At 40.4% G+C, this 27,007-nt stretch overlaps 1 protein-coding gene across 9 annotated transcripts in view; it reads right to left on the reverse strand.

The window, feature by feature from the left end:
• VTI1A (vesicle transport through interaction with t-SNAREs 1A) overlaps nt 1-27,007 on the reverse strand; it is a 382,574-nt gene that overhangs the window by 100,045 nt on the left and 255,522 nt on the right. For 2 of the 9 annotated variants that reach the window (XM_033182793.1, XM_033182810.1), the window contains exon 8: nt 9,461-14,041. The exons of 3 other annotated variants lie outside the window; for them this stretch is intronic. In XM_033182793.1, coding sequence (XP_033038684.1) covers nt 14,038-14,041 — 4 coding nt within the window. In that variant the 3' untranslated portion in view covers nt 9,461-14,037. Of the gene's footprint in view, nt 1-9,460; nt 14,042-27,007 lie in introns of those variants that run through there. 4 more of the 9 variants (XR_004430540.1, XR_004430539.1, XR_004430538.1 and 1 more) reach the window with 4 other exon arrangements.

Genomic DNA, 27,007 nt, shown 5'->3' on the forward strand with positions numbered 1-27,007 from the left:
AATTCTGGACCCTCAGGGAAGACAGAAAGGGATGACATAAAGGGGCGAGAGAAGGGAAAAACTAGGCAGAGAATGCATGACCATATCTCGTTTGCCTTTCATTTATAATAAACTCTTATTCTGTCGATTAAGTAAATTATATTCTTCCCACTGTGACTATCATTATACTTGAGACCACTCTAATTTTTCTGCCCTGTAAATGGATCACATTTGTTACTGACTTGTTAATTCATACAACATGTACACTGAAATACAAACTATCCCGAAAGCCTCACAGCTTCCACAGTGAGGACCAGCTCTTCAAGATTACTCTATTTCACGTGCTATGAGAATATTCAGTGAAGTTAATAACTGCTTATAATTTATTTCCTATCATATTTTTTTCATGTAAGTAGCTTCAACTTTCTAGGAATTATCAAAAAAAATTTTTTTCCCTGCAGGGTATCATTAGGGAGAAAATGTGGTTTCTCCTTTTGGGCAACAGTTTTGCTCTGCTCACCGTTCAGCAAAGATTTACTGAATATCAATGCTATGCCTTGTTCTAGGTATACTTTGTAGAAGTGTAGAGTGGAGAAAGACAGGCTAAAACAACAAGGTAGTAGGGTGAGCAAAGGTACTCTGGCTTTCACTGTTGTTGCTTCTTAGACTATCTGAAATGAAGGGCCAGTTTGGGTTTTGGTGTTTAATTTCCAACCTGTCGACAACTGATGGGGGGACCTTTTTGCATGACTGCTATGCAGCCCCCACTGCGTGCAACTCAGCATGTGAACTCATCAGCACCCAAAATGCTTTGTGCCCTGTTCAATGAGACAAGTCCAAGGACCATATGCTTGCATGTTGTGACAACATCAAATTGCTATAAATTTTTTTAGATGCCTGTTCTCAGTTTCTACACTTATGACGTCATGGACTGACAACAAATGGTTTATAGACTGGCACCAGGAGTACCTCTACACCAAAGAATAATGTTGAGTGGAGTGATTTGAAACTGGCCCCCTGGTATCAGCTATATGCCTTCTTGTCCAGACTCACCTCCAAACTGGGCAGCCTCCAACAAGCCAGAGCACATCAGGATCTAGTTTGTGAAAACAAATGAAACTCCAAGATACCCTGAGCTCCTTGAAGCCCATGAAATTGTCTGTAAAATTTTGTGCGTATGTACATTTTTCCAGAGAGAAGTTCTATGGTTTTCATCAAATGTACAAATAGGTATGTGGCCTCAAAATGGTTACGATAAACTAACTCCATAACACTTTTTCATTACCTGGCAACCCTAGTTAAGAATTTCAACATGCAACTGCCCACGCTTCCTAGGAAACACACACCTGAGGGGACTGTTGGTTTCATGAAGCCTCCCTGGGTGTGGGGCTGGGGCTGCCTGTTTCCATGGTGTTTCAAAGCACAGTTGTTCTGGGTTAAGAACAAGACTAAATTTGTCTACTGAAGGCTTGGACAGCAACAGGAGGTTGACTCCCTTCAAGAAATAAAAACATAAAAATAGTAAGAAAGGGTACCATTATTCTTCAGCATTATAGGGGTGTTCCCCACTCTGGTGTCTTAGAAGCCCAGAGATGTGTTGGGGTATCTGATTTAGAAGGAGGGGATGAAAGCGTTGAGAGAAGCAGCAGGATCTGGTTGGAGAGGGAGGTGGAATCACAAGGAACACTGGCCATTACAAGACTGTGGTGGGAGGGAGTATCCAGGTGGAACCAGATGCCTACAGAGAGCAGGAACGATGAGATACCAAGCAAGACTGCGTTACCACTCCAACATAAACATAACCATTTCAGGGGCAGTCTACCCTTGGTGACCAGACCGAAGTCTTTATATACTGTTTACTAAGGAGAGGAATCAGGATTCCTTGTAAAAATAGTTGCTTCCAGGTTTGGGCCAGGAGCCCATGGCATCTTATCCTGACAGAAAAGACTAGTGGAATCACGTTAAAAGGCAAAAGAGGCAACTTGAAGGGGATCTCACTGATCAAAGAGTAATGGACTGACACCTAACACCTATAAAATAGATAAAAGCCCACGGGTTTATAATGATGCTCAAAACAAACAAACAAACAAGCGCCACTGATCACTTTTGGAGACTGCTGGTGTCATTCAAAAATCTGAAAACTATTTAATAAACAGAGGCATTTATGCTGCTTTCTTATATGAACCGTATTTCAGAGTAACTGAATAGTTGATGATAGTAAGTTCTTCTATAGGATAGAATAATAGCTAGTAGCCGGGCGAGGTGGCTCAAGCCTGTAATCCCAGCACTTTGGGAGGCCGAGACGGGCGGATCACGAGGTCAGGAGATCGAGACCATCCTGGCTAACACGGTGAAACCCCGTCTCTACTAAAAATACAAAAAAACTAGCTGGGAGAGGTGGCGGGCACCTGTAGTCCCAGCTACTTGGGAGGCTGAGGTAGGAGAATGGCATAAATCCGGGAGGCGGAGCTTGCAGTGAGCTGAGATCCGGCCACTGCACTCCAGCCCGGGCGACAGAGCAAGACTCCGTCTCAAAAAAAAAAAAAAAAAAAAGAAAAGAAAGAATAATAGCTAGTAAATGCAAACTGAATGACAGAAGTGAACATTACCATGTTGTAATCCCTAATGAATGCTGGCAGTGATCATCAATGGTTGCTAAAACTATTATTTTAACCGGTTGATAGAGAACTTCATAATGGATGAAAGGCTGACCACACCTAAACCCACTGATCAATCTTGAACTCAATAAATGTAATGCAAACAGATGTTATGTGCCTCCTGATGTGATACAGCTGAATTTGCATCTTATTAAGTCATTTGATCTAACTATTAATTTACAGGAAGTACAGAGGAAAGAGAAATATGTTAAATGGCACCATGCAGATGCAATAGTTCAAATACATAACATGAAAATTTTTACAGGACAATAATCTATAGGACAAAAATTTTTACAGGACAATTTCTTCAACAAATAAATGTAATAAAAACAGGAGGAGGATCTGTAATAGATTAAAGAACGTTTAAAGACAGATCAACCAAATGCAACAGATATACTTTGTTTTCAGCCTGATTTAAACCATCCAACTATTTGTGAAAGCTTTGGAAACAATTAGGAAATACTGAACCCAGACAGGTTACACAATCATTATTAAATAGTGATTACGTTTTTAAAAAGTTATGCTGTATGTGCTAGAGATACATACTGACAGATTTACAGGGCAAATCAGATATCTGGGATTTGCTTTAAAATACTCTAACAAAAGAAAAAGAGGAGAGAAGGATAAAACAAGAAGGGTGACATGTTGGTGGCTGTTGAAGGTGGCTATTGGAGACATGTGGGTTCATGACACTATTTTGTCTCTGTGTGTGAATTTCTGTAAAAAGGGTTTCATTTATTTATTTATTTTTCCAAAAAATGGGGGGATGGGGGAAGGAAATCTCACAGAATATAAGCAAGCAAGACAGGCAAGCTAATGAAAACACAACCCTTATCTCTAGAGTCTTTGAGTTCATGTCCAAACTTGCCCCAGCTCTGGGGTCTGAGGGAGGGCGAACACAGATCACATGAGGGGATGCAATCTCACTGTCCTCTTAGTGCAGGGTTACTAGGTGCATGGGAAATTCACGGGAAAAGAGCAATTTGTGCTGAGTTCGTAATCCCCAAGAGAGGTCGGGGCAGCTTTCTGATTGGTTGGAGGGGACAGAGCCTTCCAGGATCTACCCTGGAAGAGGCAAGCAAAAGGATCCCAGCCATAGTTCAGCATCCTCTTTAACTTCCTTCCCAGGGCAAATCCAAAACAAGTACCAATAGTACCATGCCATCTGGAATTCTATAATGCACAGCTGGCAATATGCCACGGTAAGCAACCCTCTGAACTATAGATGACTGGCATAGTTAAAGGCCACACACATCTTTTCTTCAGCTCCCTGTCTATCCTCTTATATGTTATTAATGCATGTAATAAATTTGGCCTTGGACAGGGCTTGGTTAAAGGCAATAACACCATACTTGATACAGAAATGACCTATTGGGACCTGTAATATCTCCGTGCCAGCTTTTTTCAATTAAATGACCACAACTAGCAAACAACTATTAACATGGGGACTGTGTGGGATACAAAGATATGCAGTGTCTGCAATGGTGAACCACTAAATGCCTGTAGGAGAAAAAGGGAAAAAAGTTTCTCATATAAGTTCTTGAGACAAAGATGTTATTCAGCTTTACAATCCTTTGAGCTCCTGCTAGGAATATTCCACCAGTTTCCACAATCGCACTTAGAGGCTATCTTGATAGAATCTGTGTGATAGAAAACCTGTAATATGCACATAATGTCTGCGCCTGCCCTGAATCCCAGAGAATGGAGGACTATTGCTACTGTACTCTCAGTGACTAGAGCAACTTCAAATTATTCCTTCATCAACTGAAAACTAAATAGAAACTATGCTTAATTGTGTTCTTTGATTTTTCTCTGAGGCTATCCCACATATTCAAATTATATTTACTTTTTACACAATTAGGACACTGGCATTTGGAGCCCTTGCCTCCTGCTTAACAGTAACCATCCCTTCCGAACCACAGATTTGATCAGCAGGGTGGGCCACCCGAAACTGAGATTGTCCTGAAGATTCAGGAGGTCAGCCTGCTGCATGCAGTACATGCCTTTCCCAGTTACTAAACAGAAACCCAGCCTGAGCCTTCAGTCTGGGCCCTCACCTTGCAGAGCTGTGGCCTGATCTTAATGTAGAATCAAGTGTTGGATGGAACCACAGGTTACCGGGTTCAAGACTGAGCTTCTTGCAAAAAGTCTGATGCAAAACATTCCACTTCATTGGGAAGTTCTAAAACTGAGGAAGTATGTTGCTAATGTTGCTAAGACTTCTTAGTTTTCAAGCAAAGCCAGGTATAGTCCTGTACGGAGAAGAGCACTTTTTCAATAGGTTCCTAGCTTCTAAGACCTAGCAGGATACCACTGCTACCAACAACAAAACAATAATGGTGATGGGGAGGACGATGATGATGGTGGTAATTATAATATCATGATATGTAGAGTTTTAATTTTCTTTTGGGTCTTTATTAACTTTAGCCTTTACTTGGTAACTACTATTATTATCTTGATTTGCAAATAAAGAACTTGAGGCACAGAGTGATGAAAATAACCTTCCTGACATCACAAAGTTGGTAAGTGGACAAAGCCAGGCTGTCTGGCTCAAGAGCAGCAGTGTGAACCACTGTGAGACACTGCCCCTTATTGTACTAAAGAGCACTGGCTTTGAATTGATAATAGGAATGCTAGACAAGAAGCTGAATTACAAAAGCAAATGTCCAGATTTTGCCTGGATTCATGCTCAGACTAGACTGATTAGACGAGCTCTTCTTAACTCTGGTTTCACGTAAGCATCACCGGGACAGCTGTTAAGATACTGGGAACCCACTGGTATCTGGGAACTAGAGAATATGATTAATTTGTTCTGTGGTGGGGCCTGGGCATCTGATTTTTAAAAAGCTCCCCAGGTGATTCTCATGAGCAACAAGGGCTGAGAGCGACTGGCCTCTGAAACACTTTACAAAACTAAAAAACAAATTTGGAATTGCTGCTTCTTTTCTCTTTCTCTTGGATAGTCACAAAGAACAACAGCACATTGCAGGCTCATATCAAATCTTTTTAAAAATTTTTTTATTATTATTATACTTTAAGTTCTAGGGTATATGTGCACAATGTGCAGGTTTGTTACATATGTATATATGTGCCATGTTGGTTTGCTGCACCCATTAACTCCTCATTTACATTAGGTATTTCTCCTAATGCTATCCCTCCCCCTGCCCCAACCCCACGACAGGCCCCGGTGTGTGATGTTCCCCACCCTGTGTCCAAGTGATCTCATTGTTCAATTCCCATCTATGAGTGAGAACATGTGGTGTTTGGTTTTCTGTCCTTGTGATAGTCAAATCTTATCTGAATATAGATCCCTTGTTGTGTACAGCATCTGTTAACATAGATGGAACAGCTGTTCTAACCTTTTACAAACCAGTAATCCAGGTTGATAAATTTCGTTACTTTCTTTTAAAGAGAAAACTCTGTACCCTTAACTTTGCAGGATAAGAGTACACCAGAGCTAAACGCTAAACTCTCTTTCCTCAATAAGGATACAGAGGACCCCTTAAACCAGCTTACTCTCTAAGAACAAAGATCCACAATCTCATAGTTGAAAGGGCTCTTAGGTGCCATCTAACATCTCTCAGCACCACAAACACACTCCCCACCTCCCCCAATGCAGAAATGGCTTCTGCAAGATCCTTCCAGATGGTCAGTCAGCCCTAGCTTGAACAGTTCAATGACAAGAGACCTCACTCCTTCATAAGACAACACATTTCATTGTTGGACAGATCAATTCTTCTTTATATGGGTTCAAAATTAGCCTCCCTATAACTTCTACTTGTTCATAGCTCTGTTGTTGTCTGAAATAATGGTATAAAGTCTCCTCTTCTTTCAAATGAGTGCCCAACAGCACATCATTATGGCGGAGGATGGTACACTGGAGGGAATACACAAGACTACACAGGAGCCAAGAGACTTGTTTTGAGAAGCAGCTCTGCCTCAGACTTTAGAATTGTAGTGACTAAAGCCCTTCAGGCCTTCGTTTCATTATGAGTATTAAAAGTACATAAAAACAAAGACAATGAAAAGCTTGTCAAATTGTGAGCATCAAATTAAAAGTGTAAGTCAAATGCTTTGTAACTGAAAAGTACCCTGTGAATGTAAGTTGTTCTGTTATTGGTCCCTTATGGTAAAATATTCTTACATTTGAACAATTCTTCTGTCCACAGAACCATATATTCTACTTCTGAAGTTGGTATAGTAGCGTTGCTAAATAACTGTTAATTATGGCAATGGCAAGTGAGTGCTCCTTGATGCCACCTATCGGTTATTTGCTTCAGTGACAGTGAGAAGTTGGAAGATGGCACAGGAAGCAATACGCTGATGCTGTCTTTCATTCATCAGACAGATCAGAAGAAACAGAGAACAGCAGATTCGGAATCAGAAAATCTGCCACTCACTATGTAGGTGCCATTGAAAAAGTGAGCTAACCTCAGTTTCCCCACACATAAAAGGAGAAAATAAAAGTATCAATCTTACATATGTTTCTATGAGGATAAAATAAAATAATATGTGTTAAATACTCAACAATAAATGTCACTGAGTAAATTGCAGGGCATTTTCACCATTTTTAAAAATCAGTTGAGAACCTAGTGGCAAAGTGCTATATTCTCTCTAAAATAAACACAGAATTTCAGATACCTGTAGTTCACCTGGATACAATTCCAACTCTATCATTAATTCTCCATGTGACCCACATATTTTCACCTCTTAGGCTCTTGCTTTCCTAATTGGTAAAATGAGTTAATTAGACAAGCTGATCTTTCTATGTATGCTTCTGGGATCACTAATATCCGTATCGCTAGCCAAATGGAAAACAAAGTTTTAGAAGCAAATTGCTTCCTGAGAATAATTCAGTTATTGCATAATCTAAAGTACTACCATGGTAAAAAGAACATCTTCGATTTATAAATTTGTTTGAAAATCCCTCCCTTTAGGAAGATATATCTGTTTCTAACAGTTCTGCTAACCACATGCCTGAGGTAAGGCAAAAGAAGTTTTAAAAACTCAATAGAATCAGACATTTCTCCAAAGAAGAAATACAAATGGCCAATAAGCACATGAAAAAATGTTCAACATCTAGGCATTAGGGAAATACAAATCAAAGCCACCATGAGATAGTTCCTCACTTCCGCTTGAAAAACTGTAATAAATAAGACAGACAAAAGCAAGTGCTGGTGAAGATGTGAAGAAACTGGAACACTTATTCATTGCTGGTGGGACTGGGAAACAGTGCAGCCACTTTAGAAAACAGTTCGGCAGTTTTTCAAAAGCTATGCAGAGTTATCACATGACCCAACAATTCTACTCCTAAGTAGGCAGCAAGGAGAAATGAAAATGTATGTTCACACAAAAACTTGTACATAAATGTCCAAGACAGCATTGTTCACAATATTCAAAAAGTAGAAACAACCCACATGCTCATCAATTGATAAGCAGACAAATAAAATTTATGTATCCATACAGTGGAATATTATTTGTCAATAAGAAGATTTGAAACATGACACTAAGTGAAAGAAGCCAGACACAAAATACCACATATAGTATGATTTCATTTATATGAAATACCTAAATAGGCAAATCTATAGAGACAGAAAGTATACTAGTGGTTGTCAGGGGCTGGCAGGAAAGGGGGAGTGACTATTAATCGAAACCAGATTTCTTTTTGGGGTGATAAAAATGTTCTACAATTGGGCTGGGTGCAGTGGCTCACGCCTGTAATCCCAGCGCTCTGGGAGGCTGAGGCGGGCAGATCACCTGAGGTCGGGAGTTTGAGACCAGCCTGACCAACATGGAGAAATCCCATCTCTACTAAAAATACAAAATTAGCAGGGCGTGGTGGCGCATGCCTGTGATCCCAGCTACGCAGGAAGCTGAGGCAGGAGAATCGCTTGAATCTGGGAGGCGGAGGTTGCTGTGAGCGGAGATCGCGCCATTGCACTCCAGCCTGGGCAACAAGAGCAAAACTCTGCCTCTAAAAAAAAAAAAAAGGTTCTACAATTGATTGTGGTAATGGTTGCACAATGTAGTGAATATACTAAGAGCTACTGAATTGTACACTTTAAATGGGTGCATTATATAACATATAAATTATATCTCAATAAAGCTGTTAAAAAACAATAGAAGCACATAATCGATAAGGATCAAGAATCAATTCCGGCCGGGCGCGGTGGCTCAAGCCTGTAATCCCAGCACTTTGGGAGGCCGAGACGGGCGGATCACGAGGTCAGGAGATCAAGACCATCCTGGCTAACACAGTGAAACCCCGTCTCTACTAAAAAAATAGAAAAAACTAGCCGGGCGAGGTGGCGGGCGCCTGTAGTCCCAGCTACTCTGGAGGCTGAGGCAGGAGAATGGCGTGAACCCAGGAGGCGGAGCTTGCAGTGAGCTGAGATTGTGCCACTGCACTCCAGCCTGGGCGACAGAGCGAGACTCCGTCTCAAAAAAAAAAAAAAAAAAAAAAGAATCAATTCCATTTAATCAAAGTGCAAGGAACATGTATGTTTGTATAATAGCATTTCATGCAGATAATTGCTTTGTACATTCAACTGCTTTAAACTCATTTTTGCATTTGGATCATTTTTCAAGGAGGAGATGAAATTTAAGGAAGTAAAGTTGAATAAACAAGGCTATTGCAGCTCACAAAATATATTTCTTTTATTTTACTACCGAAGATCGACTCAGGGGTGTAAAATGCCATTTAAAAAAAGAATGACAAAGTTTGAATGAGAAAATGTATTTCATCGTGAAAGATAAAAGTCTTTCCTTCTCTACAGTGAATACAGGTAATTTCAGAAGCAGCAGCTCCTAATTATTCACTGTTGAAAAGCTAAAAAAAAGGTTCATATTGAAAACAGTGACCTCCAGTTTGCTCTGTGAATGAAAGCAGACACAAATTCTCATTTTCCTAGAATTCTGGTTGATAACTGAGTTGGGAAAAGCATGCATTTCTTCATTACAGTGCAGTCGACTGTTGATTTAAATAACAATAACCTGCATAAAAGTCACAAAAGCATTATCTAGCAATTTTACTGTGTTGAAATACATTATTAGTATTAACAATGCCAAATAGAGTAAATAAATGACTGTCTTCTTATTTTCAGCATTATTCCTGATTACTTAGCTTTATGAAAGGGTAGCATTATTATTACTGGTGCATTCAACACCTTGGTCAACACTATTTGCTTGGATAACTCTTGAACGGGAAGGGATTTCAGAATAGAGCTATATTCTTTTCTAGATTGTCCAAGGGGGAAAACAATCTTCCAATTCAGTGCTTATATATCATATATTTTTGATAACAAATGTTTGAAGAACTCAACTTCTGTTTTCTACATATGTGCAAAAACAAGAATTAAAGTCCTCGTTAAAGATAGCACACTTGAAATAGTGCTTACTAAAAAATGTAAAATTTACACAAATTGTTGAAATCAGAAGATTTCTTACCATGAACATGGTAATGCTTCAGTTTTTAAAGTTCCTTGAGCCCAAAGTCTGGGCCTTTTAGTTTCTCTTTTTTCACTCTCTAGAACATTCAGTACTCCACTAAGTGCCACTCGCCAAATTGTTATGAGAGTACCATCAATCTCCCAGGCGCAGAGTAAATAGAGATTTGAAATCATTCACTCCTGAGTCTCTAGTTTGCTGGGGTTCGTTTCAAAGGGGCCTCTCCATGAAAGATCTGAGCGATATTTGGCTTTAACAATGGATGGAAGTGCAGCTTCCTAGAAGATGGGGCAACAGGATACATCCTTATCAAATGTCGTCATCTTGATGGGGACAGTACACACTTGAGTGACTGACCCTCATTTAGACAACGGGAGTTTCGTGGTTTGTGTGTGTGCACTGAGCCTTGGATTTTGCTGTGGGAAGGGACCAAGGAAGGTTGTGGGCGACACCATAATGAGTAAATTAATTTTTATGTAACTTAAAGGATTACGTGAGCGGATGAAAATGTTCTTCCGGGATGTGGCAGATTGTATTTTCCAAAACTGGTTGCAACAATATTTCCTGCCCCACTGGTCTTCCTCAACCTGCCACCCCTGCATCAGAGAGTGGGGTATGTGTCCTATCCCATCCCCTTAAACCTTGGCAAGCCCTTGCGGCTGTCTTGCTGACTAGAATGCAGCACAGAATGTGGCACTGTGTGACTTCTTAGACTGGGTTAGAAAAGGCCACACAGCTTCTGCCTCTCACTTTTGTAGCTCTCACCTTAGGTGCCCTGGGCTGCCAAGAATGAGGCTGCCATGCCGTAAGATTGCCCTCACCAGCACATGCAGGGAGATCACATGGAAGGGCCTTTTGACTAATGACGACAGAAAGAGGGAGGTGCCCAGCCAGTCCCCAGCTACTCCAGGCTCCTGTCTCACTACATGGTTCCAGCTCTGATCTCTGTCTAAAGAAACCTCACGAGAGACCCTGAGCCAGAACACCCAGCCAAGCGACCCCCAATTTTCCTAACCCGCCAAAATCCTGAGAGATTGCTGCTGAAGCCACTGCATTTCTGGGGTGATTTGCAACTCAGCAACAGATAACCAGCAGAAGAGAAAAAGAGAACTGAATGGAGAGTCATATCATAAACAATAGAAAGGGCATATCATATTTGGAGCCAAGCCTTTTAGGCCATGACCTCTGGACATGTAAATAAATGTAATGGGCAAAGACGCCTTGTAAATCAACATGTAAGCTTCCAATTTGTCATGACTCAGAGCTTCCAACTTTCAGCACTGAGCCAATGTCCCTGCGGTGGAATCTCTAGGTTTTCCATACAGAGGAGCTTAGGGCAGCAGAGGTGCAAGGGCACTTGTTACGAAGCTGCATTTACGTAACAAGCACAGTCCCCTTACTCCAACTATATGTCTGCTTGGGGTGGCCCTGGCAGCATTTATGGCAAGGGGCTCTTGGGGTGATGGGGAACCTATAGCCCCTCTGAGGCACCCACTGGCTCAAACCCTGGTTCCTGCCTTGTCTTTTTTTTCTCAAGTAAAACGTAACAGTTTGTACGGGTTGGGAATCCCTTATCCAACATGCTTGGGACCAGAAGTGTTTTGAGTTCTTAATTTTTTTGGATTTGGGAATATATGCAAAATAACATGCCAGCTGAATATCTCTAATCCAAAAATCAGAAATCCAAAGAGCTCCTGTGAGTAGTCCTTTTGAGCATCATATTGGGGCTCAAAAACTTGGATTTTGGGGCATTGTGAATTTTGGATTTTCAGATTAGGGATGCTCAATCTGTAGCTCCTGGGCACAACATATTGTTTTAATGCCTCCATGTCCCTGTTCTCTCTTCATTGGCTAACACACACTTATTCTTTAAAGCTCAGGCCAGGTATCACCAACTCCAGGAACTCCAACTTGGCTAAGAACTCCTTGTGTACACATATGGATATGTTATATTCAAATTTATAACAAAATTTGTTTAGGTATGTTTTCTCACTAGAGTATATATGTTGGGAGAGAGACGTGGATTATTTATATTTTATCTTCACTACCTAAGGCCTGCCATGTCTCAACAGCATGTGTTCCATAAATGTTTGTAGAATAGAAATGAACATGCCAAGACATGTTGGCTTCAAAGGATGAATTGGCGACAGTGTCTCCATGCGTTTCAAATATTCCTTGCTCTTCCCTGATCTCAACCGGAAATCTGTCTCTGTCCTGGAAATTCCCAGGAGAACACTTCGTCAGAATTTTTTTCATGGCCCTTTCCCCTCACCTTGGATCCTCATCCTCTATGCCTGCTACCTCAGATCCATCCCTTCTGTGTTGGACCATACTTACTTTTGTTCCCACTAAATACCCTTCTACAGGGTCCGCTCCCAGCTGGCAGGTCCTTGGGCTGATTCACATCCCGAGTGCCAAGAACAGCACTACATATGCTCAGAGTGGGTTTGGTAAAGCAGCATGTCTTCCCAGTCTCAACACACTGACAAAGTAGTTGCTGACTCCGAAATCTCTTCCCTGGGGTTAGCAACTGTGCCTACAACGAGTCTGCAAATACACCAGTCTTAGATATGTTCAACAGGTGATATCAAGATGAACTCAAATGATTTCGGGATAACCTGCCGAAGTCCTCAGAAGCTGACTGCGCCCTTGAAGTAGGTCATCCCCAGGAGCAGTTGCTTTTCATCCACCCAGCAGGTGTGTGTCATCAAATAAATATCATAAAATGTCTTCCAGCCAGGAACAACTATCTGGCAGGGAAAAGGAAGTACACAGGCTCACTGACTACAGCTCTTGATGAAAACCATGAGATGTCTTTTTTTTTTTTTTTAACATATGAAAAACAGTATTTTTATGAATAAGGTTTCCACCTCCACCGTTTACTGTCCTCCCAGTTCATCCAGCCATCTTATCCCCCACTAAGAAGCTTCCAGAATAAACTAGTCTCAATTTCATAACTTCATCTACTAAGGTTTTAACAAAGAGGACTCCACAAACCTGGCACCATAAAGACAATTTTTTTCCACAACACTCTGTGATTTTAAAAACAATCATCATAATTGGTAGGTCAATATGGTTTACTACTTGGGATTCTCTCTCTCCTCCCACTCCTTTTTCAGTGTTTAGATTACTCTTTTAGGTGCTATCTTCCCTCTTTTTGCTGGAAGATTCAGAAGGTATTAAAATTCAGTAATAAGTGGTTTTTCATTTCTTTTTTTGTAAGATTAAGGAGAACTGAATGATAATGGTGCAATTTGTTCTTGAACATTCTCAAGCCTACCCCATCACTGCCCACCAAATTACCAGGTATGATTGAACCCAAATATTTCAAAAAAATGGCTATAAGAAACACAAGCCTGTGGTTTAACCCTGATTTCAAAGTTACGGGTACAACTTAAAAGAGGAAATATTTGGGCTCAAATGTGATGGGTAAGTTTTGGTTTTAATTTTATGCATATAACTTATAACCTGCAACGCCAATGACAATTCTAAGAGAACCATGAACACAGTGCACATCATGGAAGATTGAAAAGGTTGGCTCATAATAATTTCCAGATGAGTTATGTAGGCCGGTTTTTTACTTACTCGAATGTTATCTGCTAAGATAATGCTGGATTTTTCAGTCAGTGTTTTTTGATCAAATAGCATTTTCCAGACTATAAAATAAAGATTTGATTCTTAAGTTATTAACTGAAAACACCATTGATAGCTTAAACGAAATGTATTGATAAAGGCATAGCTTGATTTTAAACAGATTTTTTTTCTTTGACTACGTATAATTACTTATACTCTTGGAGGCTGACTGCATGATGAGAACCCAGCTGGTATCAGGTGTCAGACAAGGAGATCTGTGCTCTTAAGGCTGATAGACTGGAGCTGCTGTAATCCTGGATCTGAGACTTGAGAGTTGTGTGAGTCTGAGCAAGTTACTGAACTTTTCTAAGCCTTAGTTTCCTCATCTGTAAAAGAAAAGAATAATGCCTCCCTTATAGGTTTGCTCTGACACTTAAATGAAACTAAATGAGATAATGCTTATATAGCAGTTAGCACTGAAGTACTCTTAAAATAAATGGCAATTAAGATGATAACAATAATTTTGACAATAATGGTAAAAAAACATCATATGCAAGGTCCTTCAGTTTTGAAACTGAAAAATCATATGCAAGGTCCTTCAGTTTTGAAACTGAGAAGGAAAGCTCTGGATTCTAAATTACTAAGAGGGTTAAGTAATAACCAATAGTTCTGTAAGAGAATACTAGTGCTCCATTGGGCTGGTGCATGCAGTGCGGTGGTCAGAGACAGGAGGAAACTAAGGAGGGAGGGGTCTTTCATATGGACCATGGGTCCATCTCAAATCTAAGGGGCTGAGAATGCAGTAGGCAGTGGGGACCATTCTGGGCCACCTTGCTGGCCATGGAAACACAGAAAGGGGATCCCTAAAGCTAGGACGGGGGTCCTATATCAGGAACTGGAGGCCCAACAGGCATGGAGAGACAGGATGTCAGTGGAATGTGTCCCCAGCATTCTGAGGCCTCCCCACATCTGCAGCAGCTTTTGCTCTATTCAGTTTCACAGGTGTTCAACATCTGCCACCCCAAATTTAAAAACAACAATGGGGGAGCACATCCTGACAGTCTAAAGCCATTAAATCTGCATATAGCACAATGAGATGTTATGGAATCAACATCCCTTGAACCTGCACCAGTCTCCATCGGCAACAGAAGCAAATCAGTTCACATGCTTGGAGAACGGAGCAGTGGAAAGTGAAGTGCAAGTGGAAAATTAGGGAGGGCAAGTCTGTCCTAATGCACACTATTCCTTATCAGGGCATGTGTCGCATATAAGCAAAGCTTCTTTAGGAAGGGAAAGGCCTCTCTTAGTTTCACACCCCTACCCCTCTGCATGTATTCTACCCTTTTACCTTTCTTCCCCCTCTGGAGTAAACATTAACTAGATTTATATCATTCAATACGTGTGTGTGTGTGTGTGTGATAATAGTTGATCTCATTTAGCTGTATTATACTATTTAGACCACATAGAGTTATCGAGTTCTATTGTGGGCCTAGCAGAGAAACAAATCATTAGGAAGATGAGCATTTCCAGGCAGCTTTTGCTTCTCATAACTCCACAGTCAGGCGCTTTTACTGAAAATACATATGAGGACTCCAACTTCTTTCTGTCCCAGTCCAATAAAAAGAGATTTGCAAGAGTAAATTTTAGGTGACTCTGTGGCCAGCCCTGCAGAGTGTGACACCTACAACTTTTTGGCTGGGAGGGAGGGTGAGAAGAATGAAGACATCCAGGCAGGATGTATCTGAAGAAGATGGAGCAGCATATAGGTCATGAACAGAAAAGCAGACTGGGAATGAGGAGCACTAGGTTCTAGTACTAATTGGGTCACTCATTCAAATACTGAAGGAGTAATAAGGGTGCTGAGGCTCCTTTTACTGGGCAGCCATGAAGAGTCATCAAGCACTGCTTATAAATGATTTCTACTTCCCTGAGACTATGAATGTGTCAGGTGTCTTCAGCTGGAGAATGGACAGAGAATAGATTAAGATAAAGTGGGACAAAGATTAAAATAGAAAACCACACAGAGGGAACCACACTCTAGGAAAGACTGAGATGATGGCTGCTTTGTGGGTTTCTCACAAACTGTAGCCTCGATCTGGTTAGAGGGTTCATTATCTGTTGTTGTCCCAGAGGACATAGTCGGTAAGCTATGGACCACATAGTAGAATATAAATGACTCCAAAGCAATCACTTTGTTGGCATATTCTCCATCTTGTTCCCCACAAAATTTGGGGTGGTTTACTTACATGAACAAACACCAATCATGTGTGGAAAGTCACTGGTCTTGAACTTGGCCAGCTCCGATTCGAGGGCTGGCTTTACCAATGACTCACTGTATGGTCAGGGAGCACGGCCTGAAGCTCACCAGGCCCGGAGACAGTGCATGTGGGAGTGATTTACCAATAAGAATTTGCTATACAAATGTCAGGGGTGATTATTAGTAGTAGGAATCCTTTTCATTTAATACGTTAAATAAAATACGCTAAACAAACACAACTGTGTGAATAAAAAGCATGAAGTTTGACCTACACTGACATGGCCCCTAAACCTTAACAGTAGAAAGTTTTTCTCAGAGTAAGCAAAGCCATGATCTGGTCCTAAAAACAGTACATTTGTTAAACTGAAAATTCTCTAAATTACTCCTTGGTAAGGGCTATTCTGCACAATCTGATGATTTGGGATTTCGCCAAATTAATGTCACTAGATATGCCTTATAATTAGGATAAAATATTTTAAAAGTTTTCAAAATGAAGCTATTCATTAACTCATTGATTTTTTCTACAGATTGGGAGCCTGAATTTAAATGATACCCCAAAATATAACTAGGTGTGCTCAAAGAGAGAAGAACTGGCTGTGAGTCTTTAAATGGAATGCACTGGTTTAAAATGTTATTACTATTCAGATTCTCTGAGAACATTAAAACTGCCCATTAAATGAAAATCTAATAATTGGCCCTACTGAATTGTGACATTTTGTAACCTGTACAGAAATGCAGAAAATTGTGGAAGAATAGCTCTTTTGAGGCAGAATTTGATTTGGAATGTAATATTATTCTAACATTGAAGGTTCTCATACACACACACACACACACAGACAGACACACAGATACACACAGACACACATATACACATGAACAACAATGCAGACTGACTAAGAAAGCTGAGGAAGACTCTTCAGAGCTAAGGCAGATACCTCAAGACTCTCCTAGGTACGTTGTGCTACTGACCTGGGAAAAAATTAGGCAAAGCATGAACTCAGAGTAAACCCCAAAGTGGAAGTGGCCTCTCTTTGGATGTTGCTTAAAAAATATAACCAAGTTAGGGGATTTCATGCTTTTATATAAACCACGTGCAATTTCTGTAATTATTCTGCAGTAGTACTAAGTGAATAAAATTCAAAGATATTAACTGAGCCGGGCGTGGTGGCTCACACCTGTAATTCCAGCACTTTGGGAGGCCAACTTGGGCAGATCACTTGAGGTTAGGAGTTCGAGACCAGCGTGACCAACATGGCAAAACCTCATTTCTACTAAAAATACAAAAGTTAGCTGGCGTGGTAGTGCACTCTTGTAATCCCAGCTACTTGGGAGGCTGAGGCAGGAGAATCACTTGAACCCAGGAGGCAGAAGTTGTAGTGAGCTGAGATCATGCCACTGCACTCCAGCCTGGGTGACAGAGTGAGACTCCAGCTCAAAAAAAAAAAAAAAAAAGGTATTAACTGGAGGACAACCAATGGATTCAAATCAGAGGTTGAAAAATCCTCATCGGCCAGTATTTACTAAGCACACTCCGTGTGAACACAACTGTGCTGAGTGCTTTCAGATTCAAACATGAGAGCTGTATTACTTGTTCTCCAGGAGCCAACCATATAGCTGGGGGAATGAGATAGGTAGAAACAGCTAAAACTTAAGGCATACCACATCTGTCCAACAAGAGCAGTACAATCAAAGCAACACAGAGCACTCTGGGAGGTTGAGGCAGGTGGATTGCTTGAGCTCAGGAGTTCGAGACCAGCCTGGGAAACATGGTGAAACCTTGTCTCTACTAAAATACAAAAAATAAGCCAGGCATGGTGGTGCCTGCCTGTAGTCCCACCTACCTGGGAAGCTGAGGCACAAGAATTGCTTGAACCCAGGAGGGAGGTTGCAGTGAGCCAAGATTGTGCCACTGTATTCCAGCCTGGGCAACAGAGCAAGACTGTCTCAAAAAACAAAAAACAAACAAACAAAAAAAGCAACATAGAGTCCTTCTTGTTGGAGGGATCTGAAAAATGTGACCTCTCCTTTTTTTGAGGCTGCAGCATGAAGACATGGAACTGAAAGATGGGCAGGATTTTGATGGGGAGGAGAAGGTAAATGTCCAGGCAGGAGGAATGGCATGAGCAAGATAAGAGCAAGAGGCAAGTCTGGTAGGCAGGGAGCAGCCCTGGTTGGCTGGTAGGTGCAGGTCAAGCGAGGGGAGGGTGGCTGGGAAGGGAGGTAGAAGCTGTACTGCAGAGAAGGCTGAGGGCCAGCAGAGGCCTAGGCCTGCCCATAGCACGAGCGGGGCAGTTCTGTCTGAAGACAGACACTCTTAGGGAACTAGGGGTCAAACACCTTCATCGTATACACTTTATCTATGAAAATATAGGGCTTCAACTTACTGTCCCTTTTCTGAGGCGTTTGTCAGCAAAGCAACCAGACACTCTTAAAGAAGGGACACAAAAAAGGGAGCCAATTCCTGGGGAGAAATGGTGACTAAAATGAAATGAAGGCAGAGACTAATCAGGGATTTAAGGAGGAGGATGGTGAGTGACATGAAGGAGAATATATACCAGAGGAAGGGGGTCTAATCAGGAACAGGATGGAGGTGAGGAAGGGGACATATGCTCCTCCCGGGACAATCCTTAAGAAAACTGACAACAGACACTGGAGGGCCAGCAAGCCCACAGATTCAGAAACTACTGGCAACTGCGGGACGGAATAAACATGCCAGCTACGGGTTTCTACCCAGAAACCAAGTACTGCTCTTTGCGCTCTTAGGAGACAGACGGTGTAACTATGAAACATCTTTTTAGGAGACTATTTACGGTTAAGAAGAAATGTTCACGGCAAACGGCGAAGTGGGCAAGGCTACACAAAATGGATGCATGTACAACATAATTCCATCTTTATAGAAATACAAGCAGCAATTATTGGTGTATTTGACCATCATGAGTGAGACTGTTTAGCGGTGAAATATTTGAAATATTCCATGCCATCCAAAATTTCTTCATTTCTTACTTAGAATAGCTGGTGACTCGCTTCTGTCAAAGATACTGCTTAATGCTAATTAGTATGCAGAATACATTCCTTTACAAATATCTCTAATAAGTAGAATAACTAAAAGAATCTTGTCAAAGATGTAGTTGGCACAGTAAAAAACATTAGAGATGAATGTTTTCCTTTTTACCACTTTTAGGAAACAGTCTTCTAGGTAAGAAATACATGGGACCTTACTTGAAAAAACTGAAGTATTAACACAAATATTCCCAAGCTTATATTAGCTCTTATAATCAATGTAACTTGTTTACACAGACCTGTAACCCGTTTATATAAATATGCCCATGTATAAACAATGCATACTGTGCATTAGTGCCTGGTGGAGGCTAAGTCTTTCTCAAAATGCAAACATTTCAGAATTGTTTTGTATTTCAACAAATCTATAGTAATATACATGCTGTACACACATACCACACAATTACTCTCTTTTGCATGTGACATTACATACTTTATATACCTGGCTAGCACAGCGGAAAGACAGGCCCACTGATATCAGTGAGAAGCAATGAGTCCTCGTGTTTAACATCTTCAATGTTATCAGGATAGAACTGTCTAACAGAAATGAAAGAAAAACCTGCTTTCTTTGGCGGTAAAGAATGTTATCAACCTTTTACCTAAATAAACTTCACCAGGAACAGGGGTGAAAACATTGGCTAGATGTTTAATGAAGTGCAACCAGGACTGCAGCTGCTAATTTTGTTTGATGTTTTACAGCTGAGGGTAGCAAAAAAAAACTCAAAGGCAATTACATGAACCAAACAGACTTTTACAGCTCATAGTCAATCTCAAATAAATAATTCTGGCAGATTCTAATATTCTTTATGTTAAAATACATCATCTTCCAATTTAGGACAATAACTTTAAAATTTTTAATCAAAGTAACAGCAAATCACAGACAGGTTTTGAAAACTTAAATGCCAATAAAACATTCAATTATTTGTATGTAAAATATACATAAAAGGGGAGAGAATATATACAAAGTTGTTAACAATAGTTCAATAGCTGGGCAAGGTGACTCAAGCCTGTAATCCCAGCACTTTGGGACGCTGAGGCAGGCAGATCACGAGGTTGGGAGTTCTAGACCAGCCTGACCAACATGGTGAAACTCTGTCTCTACTAAAAATACAAAAATTAGCCAGGCATGGGGGCGCGTGCCTGTAATCCCAGCTACTCAGGAGGCTGAGGCAGGAAAATTGCTTGAACCTGGGAGGTGGAGGTTGCAGTCAGCCAGGATCGCATCATTGCACTCCAGCCTGGGTGACAAAGTGAGACTTCATTTAAAAAAAAAAAAAAAGTTAGCCTGGCATGGTGGCACATGCCTGTAGTCCCAGCTACCTGGGAGGCTGAGATGGGAGGATCACCTGATCCCGGGAAGGTTGAGGCTGCAATAAGCCATGATCATGCCACTGTACTCTAGCACTCCAGCCTAGGTGACAAAATGAGTTCGTGTTTCAAAAAAACAAAGACAACCCCCCCCCAAAAAAAACCCCAAGGGTTCAATAGAGGATGAGGCTTAAAGGGAGTTATAGTTTGTTCTTTACTCCTTTCTGAATTTTCAAAATATTCAATAATAAATATGAAAGTAATAGTTTTTAAACATTTAGGTTTCATTGTTTAAAATTACAAGGAGTTCAACAAACTCATCACATTTTTTTGTGTGTTAAAAAACAAAAATAAAATACTCTGAAGGTGATTTAAGCTAGTGGGAGCAACATGATAAACATGTTGAGTGTACGAAAAAAGCTTCTGTGGCTTTAAAGAACTGTTGGGCTGTTTCTGGGGTGACAAAGCAGGTCTGTGTTTTGATGTTGCATGACAGGGAGGGGTGAGGTCAGGGCGTCCTGAAAACACATGAAAGACGAAGAAGTAGCGGACTGGTAGCAAAAGTGCAGGTTTCTTGAGTACATGGAAGTCGAAAGCAGTTATGGTTGAGAGTGGGAAAGGCCACATGTGCTATGGAGGGAGATGCTCTAGAGACCGTAAGAGAAAAGGTCCCAATTACAATCCTTTCACGAGGACCCATATGCACGCAGGTAATAGCTTTGTCTCTTTCCTACTTAATTTAGAGATTATATCCCTTTAATCTAGTCTGTATGGCAAAATATTGAGAGTACAGAGACCGAAGTAGGTAAGATTAAGAGCTCTCTACCATCTGAAACAGGCATTAATGGCATAGGCACAACAGTTATTTAATTAGCACACATTGATTAACTTAACCCCATGTAACCACTGTCTTCTGCTACTGCTAATTTTGTTTTTGAAGTCAAATGAAATAAAGTAGCTGAAGAGTAATTAAACGTGTCCACTCCCTTTATCCCTATGGCTATGATGACTGGGCTGCCCTCCACTGCTGAGGGTTTCTGAGAAGATGCTGGAAAGGCTTTGAAATAACTAAAAGACATGTTCTCAGGAGGTGGCAACTTCACATTAAAAACCCTAATATGAATGGGGCTGTTAGCAGAACTTTCTCTAAGGATGTGGGAGAGGCACATGATTTGTAGTCATTTTCAAATATTGGCTATGAACGTGATTATGTTCTATTAAAAGGTTTGCTATGGAAAGGAATCCTAGGTTACATTTGTGACAGTCCATCTAACACAAAAGATAGAAGACTGATGAATGTAAACTGTAGATTAGCAGTGGTTTCAAACTTAAAACAACAAAAACAATGACAAAAGAATTTTTTTTTTCAAATGACAATTATAAACATGCCCAACAGATGACCAAATTAACATGGAACTAGCTTCTCTAAATGAAGTCTTGTTTGTTTCGCCTTTTTTTCCTCCTTGGTAACCTTTAGGTGGGTGGGCAAATGTTAAGTTTCCTTGGAATACAATTTGAGAATCCCTCCTTTATGCATCTCTGGGAGTACTGTGAATTGACTCAGTCCACACAGATCCTGATTCTCTTTAGCAGCTTTCTTTGACAGCAAGGCTAGAAAGCTAAGAAGGACGTTTCCAAAAGTCTCTTGCTACCAGGTTCTGGATATGGCCAAGATTCTGGAGGAGCCTGGGCAAAACTTGGAAAGTGGATATGAGCAGTGTGAGGCGGCCACAAGGAAAGAGATGGGTGCACTTCCCATAAATGTGTGTTTGTTGGGGGAATGCGTAGAGGGAGAAGAGAGGCTTGCCTTTGGTTCTTCTGGGACAGCTCTGGCAGTCATAATGGAGTCAGTATAGAAGCTAGTATCACGGATGCCATGTGGAATAACAGTGAGGCAGTGAGACCTCCCAGAACAGTCCGACTGCCTCTTCTGTTGCTGAAATTCATGGCTGTGTAGCATCTACAAGAGCTTCACTGGCCTTCCCAAAGAGTCTGTAAGCTATTCTAGTGAATCTTTTTCTGCTTAAGTTAGCTACTGATTCTATCCCTCTGAATCTAAGAACCCTGACCAATTCAAATTCTAAAATAGAGGGGCTGGGTGCAGTGGCTTATGACTGTAATCAGGTACTTTGGGAGGCTGAAGCAGGAGGATTACTTGAGGCCAGGAGTTCAGACGAGCCTGAGCAACATGGCAAAATCCTGTTTCCAAAAAAACAAAACAAAACAAACAAACAAACAAATAAACAAAAACTTAAAAACTTAGCCAGGCATGGTGGCACGTGCCTGTAGTCCTATAGTTCTACCTAGTTAGGAGGCTGAGGCAGGAGGATTGTTTGAGCCCAGGAATTGAAGGTTGCAGTGAGCTATGATTGTGCCACTGCACTCCAGGCTGGGTTGACAAAGCAAGACCCTGCCTCTGAAAAATAAATAAATTAAAAATAAAATAACATAGACCCTAATTATCTCATTACCTCATAAGAGGTATCCATAACACCATCATCTTTGTATCCCTACTGGACCTAGTGTAATTTTTACCATGTAGATTGAATGTTAGTTAAATCACACTACTATAGTCACAGCATTATGCTGATCAAATTTTAACATCATTCAACTACGAATTAGAGAGTGGGACAAGATCTAAATAATATACACAACAAACACCTCCATAAACAAGTGGTTGAACCACTGTAATTTCTAGCCATGTTCACTTATCTGGGTAAAGCAAGACATTAAAAACAGTTTCAATTTCTCATCATTTGCAGAAGACAAAAACAAGTCAAAAGCTATCTAAAATTATTATTATGATTAACAATGAGTCTGAACTTGACAACTGTAGAATGACACACTAAAATGCCTATGTCTTGGCGAAAAGTAACAAACAAAAAGAAAAAGAAAAACAGGCCCTTTATTTTAAAAATAACATATTGTCCCTGTGGGGTCATATATATATAATTGTTATCTAAGAATCTGATTACTCACAGCACCACTAGTTTTCCTCAGTTAGAAAAGACTATTTGAAAGGGCTTCTCTTTCTCCCATTTTGTATACAACCTTTTATTTCATTTTCTGTAAGTGGTTAGACAAAGAGTCAGATGATGACTTTAAATATTTAAACTGGTCAATGACAGTCAAGTAGCCAGGAATTTCTCTAGTTTATTGTTAATATGAATTGCCTTAGAGGTAACCTCAAGTACATGGCACAGCTTCCTAATGAGTGATTAGTTATGAAACGATGAAGTAATTCTGAATTTTAAATAAGACCGAAGAAAAGACTGGGATATAACAAATTAAAAGTGCCATAATTATGCAATATCATGAGATGTATTAGACAGTCACACTATGCATATATCAAAAAATACATTAATAAATCTAACATATTAATAAAAAGTTAAGCTTGGCCCTTCAAGACCTCAACACTAATTGGAAAGGATTTTGACAGAACATCTTGAATAACTTTCATTATTAGTTTTGGCAAGCTATTTTTTAGCTACCTAAATAATGATTATTTCTACACTCCACAGTGCACCTATCAAAATCTAAGATCTGAAAAATAGCAATAGTGAGGATGAGTGAAGCAGCAAATGTTCAAATGTTACAACCTGAATATGAATTTATTGGTGTGATATAAATAATATATATGTGATGTTTCATCTTCCTATATTTTGCTTATATATTGTCTACTTAAAATATACAATTACAGTCATATACTGTACATTTATTATATATAATGCATCATATTCCACATTTTAGCAATTTTTTTTTTTTTGAGACAGAGTTTCGCTCCTGTTGCCCAGGCTAGAGTGCAATGGCACGATCTTGGTTCACTGCAACCTCCACCTCCTGGTTCAAGTGATTCTCCTGTCTCAGCCTCCTAAGTATCTGGGATTACAAGCATGTGCCACCATGCCTGGCTAATTTTGTGTTTTTAGTAGAGATGAGGGTTCTTCATATTGGTCAGGCTGGTCTCGAACTCCCAACCTCAGGTGATCCGCCCGCTTTGGCCTCCCAAAGTACTGGTGTTACAGGCATGAGCCACCGCGCCTGGCCCAGAAATATTTTTAAGATCGTGCATTCTGAACAGTTTAAAAACTCTTCCCAAAGAGTAATGATTTAAATGGATTCCATTTATAAAGAAAACACTTATCAACACATGTCAGGGACAAATCAATCTCACAATGAAAAAAAAAAATACATCTAGTAGTAGACATTATTGGTGAAAAGTATAAAAAGTATAATTTTGCCTTTAACAGCTTATTATTGTAACCAAGGCAGATTTATCCACCTTTTCTCTGTTGTTGGAATTAAAGTCATTCATTAAAAAACATCAGATCACTACTGAGTTTAAAATAAGAATGGTTGAGCCAAAAAGGAGGCCTGATTAGTTAATACCAGAGAGTATCCAGGTACCTACTAAAGTAATATAATTTATTAAGGTTAAAAAACAGGGCACAGCCAGGCACGGTAGATCACACCTATAATCCCAGCACTTTGGGAGGTCGAGGTGGGTGGATCCATTGAGCCTAGGAGTTCAAGACCAGTCTGGCCAACATGGTGAAATCCCATCTCTACCAAAAATACAAAAATTAGCCAGATGTGGTGGCATATGCCTGTAATCCCGGCTACTTCAGAGGCTGAGGCATGAGAATCTCTTGAACCCATAGGCAGAGGTTGCAGTGAGCTGAGATCGCGCCACTGCACTCCAGCCTGGGTGACAGAGCGAGACTCTGGCTCAAAAAAATAAAAAATAAATTAGCTGGGCGTAGTGGCACACACCTGTAATCCCAGCTACTTGGGAGGCTGAGGCACAAGAATTGCTTGAACTTGGGAGGTGGAGGTTTCAGTGAGCCGAGATTGTGCCACTGCACTACAGTCTGGGCAACAGAGCAAGATTGTGTCTGAAAACAAACAAATGAACAAACAAAAAAAATCAGGGCACCATGTGACATAGCAATGCTTTAAACTAATCCTGGTTTTAACACTGGATTTGGTGCTATTAAGATTCTCCCCTTGAAGTGAAATGTCTGCTATCTTGTATCTATTTCATAGATGGCTAGAGGTGCCATGTTTGTTGAAGGGTATCATTTTATGAATACTCAAGCTTTAACTTTCACCAAAATGGAAGGCTTGCTCAATAAATAAGGAACTTGCCCCAGGTCACGAAGTTAGATAGTATTAGAAAAGGAGGAAGATAATGTAGCCCAGGTTGGACTGCTGCACCCCACGGCCCTACCCAAAGTCCACCTACACAAGGAGGCCTTTGCTTCCTGCTTCTTTCATTTAGGGCCTTGACTCATGGACTTTGTATGTTCCTTTTTCCTTTCTCACTGAAATGAAAACTCTCACACAGTATACCCATGATCAAGCTGCAAGAGTAGAAATCAAGTTTATGAATGACGCCCTTCACTTACTGCCCCTTTCTCTCATACAGTGATATTTGTAACTCACTAGATGTAGGATTTCTAAAGCTGAGTGATTTGTAATGTAATACTTCTAGAATCTCCAGAGTAATTTCAGCATTAGTTACTAATAAAAGTTGGCTCTCTGCATTTCTTAACCTTGGGAACATGAACCTTTAAGACTCAGAGATCAAATACCAACATTCCCCGAGGACTGCTGTGCACATCTGCATTTCTGAATGCAGGACTTTTTTTTGTTCCTAATCAAGTATAATCTCACTTCATAACTTCAGATTTTGGCTCAGTGCTACCTAGATTTCCAGGCAAATGAAGAAATGAAGGCTGAGGATTTTGTGCTTAGAGGTTTGGAAATTTGGCAAATACTACTTTAAAATGCAATCATTTGATCTTGAGCCTCAACATAGTGAAATACAGTGAAAATACAAAGCAACCAACATGAGGCTTTATACATTCCAAATCTGCACCTGTGTTTGGATGTTGCCAGATATTTGTACGAGCAATTCTGTTTTCAGGACAAAACAGAATGAAGAGTCCCCCCAAATTTCCCTCTGGGATCTTCCAGCCATTCGAAGTAATCACTAATTCCTGCTTACATCCACAAGTCAGGCATCCAAGTGTTGCTATTCCTGGCTGATCTTGTTCTGTGTTTAAATGGTTTAGTTGTTGGTTTCTGCATGTGGGTCCAAACCAATTTAACAGGGAAAGTCAGTTCAAGGATTTCAGTCACCTTTAAATTATCTTTAAAGCTAGCTACAAAAATAGCTGGAGTTATTAATATACAATTATGAAAAACGCCATTCAGACTCACCAAACTCAAGGGTATCATTTATTATATAGTTTGCTCAATAATGACCCTTTAGGGTCCAGTCAATGAGATACAATTTATTTTCAAATAATTTAACTTAGCATCCATTAACACTCTTTGCAACCTAAAACCCACAGAAGAGAAATGATTCTTCTCTTCTGATAATCGTGAGCACAAGTTACCTACAAAATCAAACTTCCATGAAGATTTAGCCAGGGTAGCACAATTTATGGCCTTGCATTTAACCAAAGTGGTGGAACAGACTAAACTTGGACTTAATTTACAAACGCTTTCATATAATATCTGTAACTTTAACTTCTTGTTATATTTATCCACTTCATAATGTTAAACATTTTTAAAAACTCAATCACAGGCCAGGCGCGGTGGCTCAAGCCTGTAATCCCAGCACTTTGGGAAGCCGAGACGGGCGGATCACGAGGTCAGGAGATCGAGACCATCCTGGCTAACACAGTGAAACCCCGTCTCTACTAAAAATACAAAAACTAGC

Source organism: Trachypithecus francoisi, unplaced genomic scaffold, assembly GCF_009764315.1.
Source record: "Trachypithecus francoisi isolate TF-2019V2 unplaced genomic scaffold, Tfra_2.0 Contig01579, whole genome shotgun sequence".
Classification (NCBI taxonomy): Eukaryota; Metazoa; Chordata; class Mammalia; order Primates; family Cercopithecidae; genus Trachypithecus; species Trachypithecus francoisi.